General features: G+C 43.2%; 1 protein-coding gene across 6 annotated transcripts in view; it reads left to right on the top strand.

The window, feature by feature from the left end:
• LOC117179332 (ecdysone-induced protein 74EF) overlaps nt 1-11,026 on the top strand; it is a 348,553-nt gene extending 337,527 nt beyond the window's left edge. For all 6 annotated transcript variants that reach the window (XM_033371003.1, XM_033371006.1, XM_033371004.1 and 3 more), the window contains one exon: nt 10,444-11,026. In XM_033371003.1, the coding sequence (XP_033226894.1) occupies nt 10,444-10,994 (551 nt within the window). In that variant the 3' untranslated portion in view covers nt 10,995-11,026. The remainder of the gene's footprint in view (nt 1-10,443) is intronic.
• The last annotated feature ends 1,362 nt before the right edge of the window (nt 11,027-12,388 follow it).

Below are 12,388 nucleotides of genomic sequence, written 5' to 3'. Positions count from 1 at the left end.
TATTTAACCATATTTGCTGTTAAGTAGCGATTTCTTGCAAGCCGGATGTGAAAACCGCCAATTTCAAAGTAATGCTTGATTTTGCGATTAAAGATCTGTCATGACCCCGTTTAATGCTTCTGACTCTGTGAAAGGTACGATGGCGTGGTTACGTAACGCTTCGCGTAGCACACAAGCCGAACGAGGAGCCACGGGAGTAAAAATAAAAGGAAAGAAAGCCAAGTGGATTCTGAGGCTAGACTGGTGTCTAGGTCTAGGTCTAGGTCGTTAAGGGAAAAGAGTGGTGGGGGCAGAGGAAGGGGATGAGGCGTGGTCTCTCGCCAACAGTGGTGCACTCCTCTACTTCCTGAACGAGTTCCATTTGCTTTTTAAACTCGGAAATTGCCCTCGCTTCCGGAACACCAAAGCACGCCCCATTTTTCCTTTCGAAATGGTCGCCTATTTTCTTCTGACGTCTCTTGTTTCTTAAACCATTCACAAACTCTTTATTGCTTTTGCAACTTTTTTTTACTATGCTTCTATAAAATATAAATGATCTTGTCAAGAAAGCCTCTTTTTGTCGTATTTCCGGTATAAAATGTTGATTCAGCTAAACAAATTCGTATACCAGAGGCTCGGAATCGATTGAAAGCTTGAGATCGGTGTCGGATTCAAATTTTATTTTGTCGACTGGAACTTACCGATTTGCTTCTAGAGCAGCAAATAACGGCAAGCGTTTTTTTAACGCAGACTGCGGCTAATTCAAAGTCACTTCCGGGAAAAAATTGTACTTGGATTAGTTTAATGATATGGGCGATTCCAAATTCTGCAAATCAATTTCTCTTTCGTCTGGCAGCCTTGCCATAGACCTAACCTAATTGCTCTCTTAATCTTGTCGATGTAAAGGTCATTTTTGGCAAGATTTATGCATAATAATGTCATTAGTCGCATGCTATTGGGTAGTTATCGGCCAATGCACCCACCTTGCAGACACTAAACACACAAGCAAAAAGAGTTTCATTAAAACCAAGTCCGACATATATATATAATACAGATGAAATTTTTTGGCGAATCGCAGTGACGCCAGCATACGAAACGAGTCCACATAGCAAGTTTTCGCCAGCCTATCTGCGTCATTGCATAAAAAGTCTCGCAAATTCGAACGAAAATCTCTGAAGATCAGAGTTCTGATGCGTAACTTAACTCTGAAAAAAGTCCATAATGCCATTATTAATCATTTAAGTCTTTGCATTGATTCGTGGTATTTGCGAAATCATATAAATGTTTTTCGGATCACCCCCTAGGTGAGAGAAGCCAACAAACTGACTTTGTCTGATAGGCAGGCAAGGCAGCGTCCTTCCTGGGTCTGTGCCCCTACCGAGCCTCAATATTGCAGTATTATATATTTGCCGTGTGTACATATTACCAGAGCACAGTTCTCTGTGTGAGCGTGTGTGTCATACGAGTTGCCGCCGGCAAAAATGCATAGCGCTGTGTTGCACGAGACGGTTCTCAACCAGATGGACAGTCGATGTGTGCGAAAGAGGAAAGAAACATCTGAGTAGACCATGAAAGAGGAAGAAAGAAACATATCGGCTGTTCAATCCGTTCTCAACGAGCGAATAAACTCGCTCCAAGGTCTCCCCACAAATAATCAAACACCGCTACAGGCACCGTCTCTTTTAACGCTCTATACATTTGCACGCTTCTTGCCTCCAACCCTCGCTTTATTTACATCCAATCGAGAATACGTATCGTTTGCAGAATCACTGATCCACAGAAAAGTAGCTCGTCATTCCTCTATACTCTTATTGAAAAACGTAGCTTGCGTAATTTGTCAAAATGCATCTCATCTGGAGAATGTCTAGTCAGGTACTTGCGAGGACCTCGAGTAGCTGGCTAGACTTTTGATATAAATATGTCGCTTTTGGATGAAATATAGCATAATTGAATACAAATCTAAAAAAAAACTGGGGTTTCTATTAGAACTGGTTTTTGGTTTTATGGGAGTTGCAGAAAAGAAGGAATCTCTCTTGTTGAAAAGGAACCCAAAAATGTACTTTTGGTACAAATCTCATTTTCTGCGTCGACCCTCCTCAAAGGTTTTCTTGCAGTTTATTATTCTTAGCTACGATTGTTCGTAGTATTTATTGATTTCAAATTGGTCCGCGCTTTTCGCTACATGCATAGATGAAAACTTCGCCACCTATAACTCGCCATCTGTCGGATATCAATGAACTAAAAAGGAACCCTCAAAAAGAGTTCTATTGCAGTCTCAGTTCCAGAATCTAAAAGATGCTTACCCCCAACATTAATGATGCCCCAGTTTTTTTTCTGTGATCTTTATAATCTCTCTTAATTAACGTGTGTTTGACTGTAAACAAAGTGACAATCTAGTTGTTTGACAAATTCCTCAGTTTCAATTGATTGCAAATATTTTCAAGATATTCTTATTTCTTTCCTATCTTCTCAGCAGATAAGCTAGATAAAGAAACGGAATCGCGAGACGTGTCAAACACGTCGGCCTTCAAACTCTTGATTCGATTCCTCCTCATCGAGATTCTTCCCCTCCTTGTTGTCTCCCGAATGATTTAGGTCGAGCGAATGAGATCATTCGCTCCCACATATCAGAATACCTCCCATATTTTAAAAACTCTCGATCTTACAACCCACCATCTCTAATTTCCTTTCCCTTTTTAAGTGTTGAAATCCACCTTTTCTCTGAATCTGGACAACAAGATTCGTCTAATCGTCGTCCCATTATCGCCTTCATTGACAATCTGCGCGCATGCGTTTTTGCGTTCTTCTGGTGGTGTCGTGTCACTTTCCTTATTCTATTATACAAATGGACATGCACATATTCGCAAACAGAGAAGGATATTTGCACGCGGTTGGTCGCATTCAGCTAGAGTGCAGCACAAGTATAATACCAAAGCCATCGACGGTTTAGCGAGGTATAGACGGTGACCTTGTCGCCGGCAATTCACCCCGTCTGTCCCCCTTTCGCCTCTCCTCTTTCCCCTCTGGAGAACTCTCTTCGCCTCCCTCCGACGTACACGAACCCTCCCTTCCCACTCTTCTTCCTCATTCTCTCTCATCGTCTTTCTCTGCCTTCCTCTCTCTCCTTCTGGTCTCTCCCTTCCTACTACCGTCTACCATCGCACACTACTCCTCACTCCTTCTCTCTCTCTAGCAGGCTTGTCTGTCTTTTCATCCATTTCCCTCTTTGTCTCCAGGGCCGTCTACAGAGTCGTCTACACAGAGCAACTGCATTTTTATCAACCCCTTCGTGAAAGATTTAAAATTTTAATCTACCTCGATAAAGTAAGCGAAAAAAGATAAGATACAACATGAAATAGAGCTTCCTTTAATGTACAATGACAATAATATAGGTTCTTTGAAAAATAAATAAACTTGTTTACGATAGCGATAAAACGTCAGACAAAGTGACATCGACCAGACATGGGCATTAATAGAGAACTTCTTGCTCCTTATAATTATGAACTCGAAGTTTAGCCCCTTGCGTGATTATTTCTTGTAATCGTGCAGCTGCTATTTCTAAAAGGATCATGTCGGCCATTGCTGTACAAGATTCCGGATACGGCCCTGTTGGGGGTCTTTTTGGTTCTTTTTCGAGTTGCTTTTTGGTCCCTTTTTCCTTCTCCTCGCCTATACGGCAGCTTCCCGGCTGCACGCTCAAGCCTTCCTCTGTCTCTCCTCTTCTTCTCCCTTGATCCTTTATTTCTTTCCTCTCCTACTTCTTGATCTCTTGGCTTCTTCCTCTCCTCCTCTTTCTCTCTCCGCTATACTGCACCACTTTGTCCCATATCCGGATGTGAAGACGGTGCAGTCCAAGAGAACGTGCATGCGCTCTGTGCGTGCTTATAGTTCAAGTTTGCAACTAGATGCGAAAAAATAAATGTGTGGAAATATATGGCTGTTCCGATGCGACTTTTCTCTTTCTCACTGTATATACTTCGTTTTGCTTTACCGATTTAACGAGAAATTGCTACCACATTAGTTCTTTTTTAATTCTCTTATTTCTTTCACGTTTCGTTTGGTGTATTCGATTTTCTCTCATTCCGTAATTAGGATTGTAAGCCACTCCTAAAAGAGAATTAAAAACGTTTCGTAGTGATTCAATCATAATTTTCAAGACGAAGATTTTAACACAGCAAGTCGAAATAAATCAATACACTAATGCAAATAACTTGGTACAATGATTATGATGAATGGGTTGAATAAGAACGCGTGTCCCTGACCACAGTGTTGAGCGAATTCAACCTCTTTTTTTTCTTGTCGTGCAAACTTTCGTGTTTGTCTGCAACTAAAAATTGCCATCCGGCAAAAGCTGCTGTATTTTTCTTTATTACCAATCATTCTTCGTGCAGAGACTCAAGGAGATTGATCGGGAGACACGCACACCGGTCGATATCGCGGCAGCTCTCATAACCTCCCATGCTCGGGGCGAAAATTGATAATTTGAAATGATTCATTTCCGGTTGGTGGAGACTGGTCGAGAGCTCGCGAACTCACTCTTGTCTCATACGGGTTATGCCGGTGTATGTGGGGCAGGGGGACCGCATTGCAAATTTACACGCGCATACTGTCACATCACATGCAAAGAACTGAAGCCGCAGAGGTCGTGCACGCAGGCATCTAAATATACTGTACGGACAAGCCGTTCTGAGCTACACACAGTCTCGTATGCTTTTCACACATGTAGACAGGATTGTCTGTCAGTGTGTGCATCGACGCGACGGTCCTCGACGTCGAGAACGCACCATGGTATGAGCGTGTATAGTGTACTAGTATGTTAGCCTAGACCTAGACCCACTCTGCTAGCCTAGACCTCGACCAATGGAGGGGAGGCCAGGGCGGGGAATCCACGGAGGGGATGGACTCTCGCATTGCCGGAGAAAGTGCACGGGCGTCAACAAGGAAGGGGGATAAAAGTAGCGGGTGCAAGCGAAAGTACTACACAATACCATTCTCTCTGCACCGCTCGTTTCTTCATCCAATTTTCGTTCGTCTGATCTGATCTATCGAAACTTGCTGACATGACCTTGCTTCTGATGCGCGCTACAACGCCCTAGTAGGCACAGAAGTTCCAAGTTGTCCTATAAATGTCTTTTTACGGACATCTTGAGGATCCTTTAGAGACAAAAAAGATCCAAAGGATGTCTTAAAGACGTCAAGTCACAGGACATAGAGGTTCACTCTCATGAGTTTTTTAGAATGTCTCACTGCCCACTGGGTAAATTGGGAGCCCAGTGGGCATACAAGTCCTAAGTTTGTCAATGAGAAAAGATGTTATCAACTCTTTCGGACGAGTTCTATTAAATTAACGCCACCCACCGTTTCTGTCATCAGGGGAACCAATTATAAGGAGTACATTGACAATTAATAAGAAAATCCTTCTTGGCGTCTGTAAATCTGATGGTTGATGTTAATCCAGTTCTTGGTGTTGTTAAACATGTCTCATTTGTATTTTAGTTGCTTGAAAAAATACATATTTGAGCAGAGTCCTAGTGCATGTGTATTAATGTAAGAAGATCTGTTGAAGATTGTTAATATAATAAAATTCGCCCGAAAGAGTTGATAACATCTTTTCTCATTTATTCCCACATTGGTTACTCGGACGTTAAAGATCTTCTTATCCGAAGGTTGTCTTCTAAACGTATTTTGACAGATGTCTTGAAGACGTCAAGTGACATGAAATAGATGTCCATTCTAAGGAAGTCCTCAGATCCTCCTAGCCTAGTGCCCATTGAGCCCGTTTCCAAATGGATGCAGTGGCAGATAATGTATTGCAGCTAATGTGACGCAAGCAGGGGTGTTACCACGGGCTACGGGAACACTTATGTTTGAAGAAAGACAACCGTAAAACATCTGTAATTAACAGCTTGATCTCATCTTCTTTATTGCCAGGGAATTTTAAATTTTTCTCCTTCAACTTGAACTTGTAAACTATTCTTCAAGACAAAGATACACATCTTGAAATGGATTGCAAAAATAGCGCACAAGGTGTCGCGGCACGTATTACATGCGAAAGAATGTCTATAAAATTCAGACTTACGCCTCCGCGTATGCAAGAATAGGTAAACGCTTAAGAGGGAATATGCGAGACAGGCTGTTTGACGATTTTGGTTTTGGTCACTGACCCCTCTTGTGTCTACGAGGACGGAAGAGGAGTGACGCGTTCTTCCTACCGGTGTCATTTTGACCTTCATTATGGAGTGTCTAAAAAAAACAAGTTTTCTATAGAACATTGTTCCTTTGTATAGATTGCACGATGAAGTTAATCAGTTCTCGATTGTTCATGCATAAAGTTCCGGGTATGAGGCTTTGCTGTTCAACAAGCTAAGAAACTAGTCCGTAAAAATGCGAATCATACCTTTAAAGGTCAAAGAAAAAACTGCCCTCAAAAGAAAGAACATGTCGAATTTCAATATAAAAAGCTTGAAGGCTTTAGTTTCTTTTTAAAGAAATGTAGTGTTCGAAAACGATATGCGACTTTTATTCCAAAATGATTTGTTTTTCGATATTCAGCCTTGCAACGCATTTCATTATGCTTGGAGGACTGTTGTCTCTCATATGAATAGCTGGTAGACTCGCCCTTTCGTTTCCTCCGTCCTTTTGCCTTTTCCGGGTGCAAGGAAGGCGTCTGCGCAAGTGCACGTCTCGGTTCGCGATTTGAACGGGTTTCAGGGTTAAAGATAGCTGCCAAAGGCAGTAGGGTAACATAATAGGGCGGCACAAGGGTCTGAGAGGGAGATACAAGACGAAGGAGGGTGAGGAAAAGAGAGCCAGAATTTGCGTGAGAATTGCGAGAAGGGGGCGAGAGGAGTAAAGAGTGGCGGAACGACGGACGGACGGAGGATGGTGAAAGAGTGATGTTGATCCGTGCATGGTGCATCGGACTAGCAGTCGCGAAAGGAGGCACAGGCGAAGAAGGGTGAAGGAGGAGAAGGATAGAGCAGTTAAGTTAGTCTGTCGGTCAGTGACTGCCTGACTTTCCTGGCGCAGCCGAAGGTCAACTCTCCCCTTCTCTCGACCTCCTCTATCTCCACCCCTTCCTCCACCGAACGGCCCCATCCTCACACTGCTCTTCTCTTCTCTCCTATGCACTGTGCTACGCTCCCCGTGGCGTATCCGCTCTGCTCCATAATCGACGCTTGGGGACCTTTTGTCGCTCCCATCGGCGAATGATTCTCGAGCAGTGTACGCACCCACTGAAGGGTCGAGGGGTCACGATCACCAACGAGGAATTCCGCGTGTCTACTGACGGCTCCTGTCACACATATGTTGCGAAAATTGAGACCAAACGATTGCAAAAAGGCCAGCAGATTTACCATTCTATTCTCGTATTCCTGGCTTAAATTTAACTGACGAGATTGAGGTTCTACGAAAGTAATTCTACAATTTGTATATAAACAAAATATTGCTTGAAGCTTCTCTGAGAGTTGGAGGGTAGAAAATAATTGTTTCAACTCTTTCTTTCTTGAGAAGGATTTAAACCTAATATCTTGTGTCTAATTGCGTAATTGTTCGAGTGGCGTGCGGAAGCGTGAGTTTTTCGTGGTCTGCAATAATCAACCGAGTAATCTGAGTAATTACTTTAAGCGTAACATCCAAGCTCGAAAGCGTCTAGTCCAGTAGGTATCTCTTTCGATTCGCAGCCAATTATCCATCTCGCCTATACACGAGAATGCCTTCTCGCCGCCTCAGTATCTCGGCCTCACTTTCAGCATACCTCTTTTTACCTCTTTCTCTGCTCCTTGTCCGTCGATCCTCGTATCCCTGGAATCCCCGACGAGAAATCATCCTCTCTCTCCTTTGCAGTTCGTACAGCACTCTTCCCGCTTCATCCTTTCTCGCTCTCCCTCTCTTTTCGCTATACTTGTACTTCCGGTCGCGAGGTTAGCGCGAAATTCTCGTGAAATAAACGAGACTCTGCAACAAAACCTCTCCCGCGATTTCTTGAAGCACCCCCCAAGTATTTTTAACTGTTGAGTCGGTATATACGCAACTCTCGGTTAAACTTCCTGCCCCGACTGTCAGGAAGGAAAGAAACGATCACGGATATGCGCCACTTGAGTATTCTTATTCCACGTTCACCCTCAACTCCCACTTTGATTTTTTCTGCCCTCAATACCAAGAAACTCTCGACCTCCAACGTCTCATATCTTTGCGCAATCGATTCCTGCAATCCGTGAGAAAATAATACGCAAGACCAAACAAACTATTTCTGAGTTGTCTTGAGATCCATTCTTGCAGGCATAAAAAATTCGCATTTTTTTATACAGATGATATTAAAAATATCATATGCACTCTTCTTCCTCGCAAGACGCATATTGCAGTACAAATTCGATCGTAACTAATGAATTATTAGCGCAGTCTTCAATTGCAAGTCGACATTGTGGTTTCCTTAAATAATCTTGGAAATGGTTTCGAGTAAGTGACTGACCTAACATGAAACACAGTATGTCTATTCCAGATATCAATTTAGACAAACAAATGCGAAATGAAGGTCAGAGGGTATATACATATTTATCGTATGCGAGATTCATTAACAGCTCGATACTGGGCATCGCTGAAAGTATAGACGTCTCTAGTTGGTCGACAACCCTAAAACAGCAATTAGAATTCAAGTCGATGAAAACAATACTGCAGTCGTCATAAATCATCAATTCAACACACTCGTCGCCAAGCATCGATTTATCGCAGTCAGAGAGCAAACGATAAGTTATAGCGGTCTTTCCGCTGGTCGTGGTGTAGGTCAGTAAAGTAGTAGTCCCCACTCTCCTGATCCTAGACAACGGGTCTACGATTGACTCATCTAGATTCTAGCCAGTCACACCGCGCGTAAACACGGCCTGCTCGTCGAACCGCTCCGGCTTCATCGAAACCTTCTTGCGCGGGCGGCGCGGCCGGCCTCCCGGAGCCTCGAGAACAACGGTTTCACACTATTTTTAGATATTGTGTGTATTGCAGCCCATCTTGAAATTCGTCGAATATCTCTTTGAAGCGGCGGACATCCAGCTCTCAATATTCACTATAATCTGGCGCCTGATATCGCCAGAAAAATTCCGCTTGCAACTTTTTTTAAAATCACTCGAGTTCTAAATCGCTCAAGCTTTTCTTTACGAATTTAAGGAAAATTAGTAGGCATAGATTGTGACTAGATTGTTGTTGATTTGGGTTTGATTTCAAGTATCAGAATTGCTGGATAGTTGTCGCGAGGAAATCGACTCGAAGTAGGAGGATGAGTTCCGATTTTAGCACGGCCTCAGAAAGCGGCGCTATTATGCACTAGTAGCTTGATGGCGTCACCATGCAACCTTGGCTCGGGTCAGTCCTCTATCATACTGCAAGGCATAGCCCCCTTCCTCTTCCCCGTTCTCTCTTGCCTCGTATTTCCCTTCTCTACCATTTCACTCCGCTTAACCTCTCCCACCTCTTTGCCAATACTTCCCGCCGGGAGACCACATATGCACGCAACCCTGTGCACTCTGACGCACTGCGTTGCACTTGTGTGTGTTTTTGTGCAACTGTAGGTAAAGAGCACACTCGCTCAAGCCGAAATCACGTGTGTGCGATGATGCGATTAGACACTTTTCTACAATGCAAGTGCGAAATTCCCGTCTACGCGACTGCGTTGCTTCTCATTTTTAAAAAGAGTCTTCAGTCTCGAAAGAAACATTATCCAAAACCTACTATCATGCAGATTGTGGAACCACTTGGAATACGACCAATAAATGTATAAATTTAAAAACCTGTTCCGTACACCAGCTTATAAACATATAATTTGTGAGAGAATAAACTTGAGAAAGAATAAAACTGAAAGTTTTGCACAATTGCCAACAGTAGAGCCACCTATCGGGATAGATACAATTTTAATGGCCCTCTGCATTTATCTACAGTTGAGTGATAATGTAGGATTCTAAGTATAATAGTGGAAATACTGATTATTTCAACCAGTTTTCTTAGTAAATTCGATTACTTTTCCCGAAAGAATGAGACGCCCGTAGGGTTGGCAAAACTGATTATTCTAACTTTTTGTCATCCATTTGCTTGTCACAAAGTTTTGGTGAATTAGGGTACGTCCTTTCGGAACGGAACCTGTACTGATACATCGTTCACACCCAACTGAATGTTTCTGTGTACCTTGGGGGATCTTCCACATGTTCCTGCACAGGTTACTTGGAGGATCCTGCACATCTTCCTGCACATGTTCCTCCACAGTTACCTCGGAGGATCCTGCACTTGTTCCTGTACACGAACTTGTACAAATAATCTTGACATGTTCTTCTGTACATGTTTCTTCCTATAGTGAATTCAGGAACCAAGTTTCGATGAAGATTTCGTCAAAAACGGTTCCTGCACAGGAACCGTTCAAGATTATTAAGTTTTGTCTCTATTTTGAAACTATTGTAAAAAGTAATCTCTTTTTTGTTGCAGTATCTGAGAGTTACAGCAGCTACGTGAATTCCATGTACGGTAGCAACGGCCAGTTTACAGCACCTTGCACCCCGAGTCCACCCCGAGGACCCGGAGGAGTTCCGACGAGTGTGATCCAGGCAGCGACGAGTTCAGTCTCGGATGATCTGTACCTCCTAGAACTCGGCTTCCCACCCAGGCCCAAGAAGAGCAAACTGAAGAAGCCTCGACAAGGCGAGGGTGCGACCGTTAAGAGGAAATCCCGCGAGGGATCAACGACGTACCTGTGGGAATTCCTGCTCAAGTTGTTGCAGGATCGAGAATACTGCCCTCGCTACATCAAGTGGACGAATAGAGAAAGAGGCGTCTTCAAGCTCGTCGACAGCAAAGCCGTCTCGCGACTCTGGGGTCTGCACAAAAACAAACCAGACATGAACTACGAGACCATGGGTCGGGCCCTCCGTTACTATTATCAACGTGGAATCCTCGCCAAGGTCGACGGCCAGAGGCTGGTCTATCAATTCGTCGACGTACCAAAAGACATCATAGAAATTGATTGCACAGGAGCGTGAGACGAGGTCCATCCGTTTAGGGACATTTGATAGTTTGGAAACTGGCAGAGTTTCGTGAAATGAGCAGCTCGTCGCATCGGATCCTCGCAAGCTCTTCACATCCAGGCGCACCAATCTGGCACATCCCTCTCTGGCAGTGTGGAAAAACACTCTCCGGCTCCGTTGTGATTGCACTTTGTCGTGCAACCGGAACAAAGAAAATCCCAATCGAGTGGGAGAGGATTCAAGTCAATCTGTGGGGTGCGAATTTGGAAGCCGCACATCATTGAATGTTCATTCGACAGGCTGTCTTGTACATATTTATACACTCAAAAAATATCATCGAGAGAGAGAGAGAGAGAATTTCAGATAAATGAAAAATAATTTTGGATAAACTGATCTAAACTTGTATTATATCTTATTTCTGAGAAGAGCTAGCGGAAGGGACTCTGTACCAACTCTAGTGTTTAGGGCCGTTGACTTACGAAATTTGTACAAAATTTAGTTTATACAAGCGTCAGGCGTTGCGACTGCAACGTTTTTATAACTTAAGAAAATATCTACGGACAAATTACGTAACTTTTACTGTAGGCCGTATAGGCAAAATTGTACACTTGAAGCACAATAAATTATTTATTGTACATTACGCGAGGGCGCAAAGAGATGCTGCTGCTTATAAGGGGCGAAACGAATCGAGGGCTGTGAAAAAAGTTGGAGGAATCGCGTGTTTCTGGGTTTTTTTTTGTTTGTTCGAGTTGGACGGAACGAGCTCAGGGAGGGAGATTTAAACACACACACTTACAGTATATTTTTTTGTTGGAAAAATATATAACTGAGTGGCGGTGATTCCACTTGAGCCGAGGGTTCAGCGATTGTTCGGTGCTGGCTATTACACATGAGGTCCAAGAATGTTATTTAGCATCTTAGCGTTACGGATTGATAAAAATTATTGAGACAGATATTATATCTCTGTACATACAAAGTATACCTTCTAGTATATATATTATTAAATATTATAAAAATATTATATATATATATTATATAAATATATATTGTACGTTACGTAGTAAATGGAGTGAGTTGTTGTGTTTCTGTGAGATTATGTGTCGCGTTCGAGGCAGGAGGAGGAGGAAGATGAGGAGGAGGATGAGGAGGAGGAAGATGAGGAGGAGGATGAGGAGGAGGAGGAAGATGAGGAGGAGGAGGAGGAGGAAGCAGCTTAATTATTGTTCCAAGGATGTTGTCTCGATCCATGTTAGGAATACTTTAGCGATACGCACACCGACGAACTTCCATGGTTTTCTCGAGTCAAACCTCGTCACCGAGAATTGATCCTCCTTGAGCCCAGGGTGTTGATAAATAACGTAGAGTAAAGTTTTAACTTATTTTAGCTCTGGGTCGTGATGTGCGAGTGT

This window comes from Belonocnema kinseyi, chromosome 9, assembly GCF_010883055.1.
Source record: "Belonocnema kinseyi isolate 2016_QV_RU_SX_M_011 chromosome 9, B_treatae_v1, whole genome shotgun sequence".
Lineage (NCBI taxonomy): Eukaryota > Metazoa > Arthropoda > Insecta > Hymenoptera > Cynipidae > Belonocnema > Belonocnema kinseyi.
Note: the sequence above shows the minus strand (reverse complement) of the source record. Positions and strands in the feature narration are given on the sequence as shown.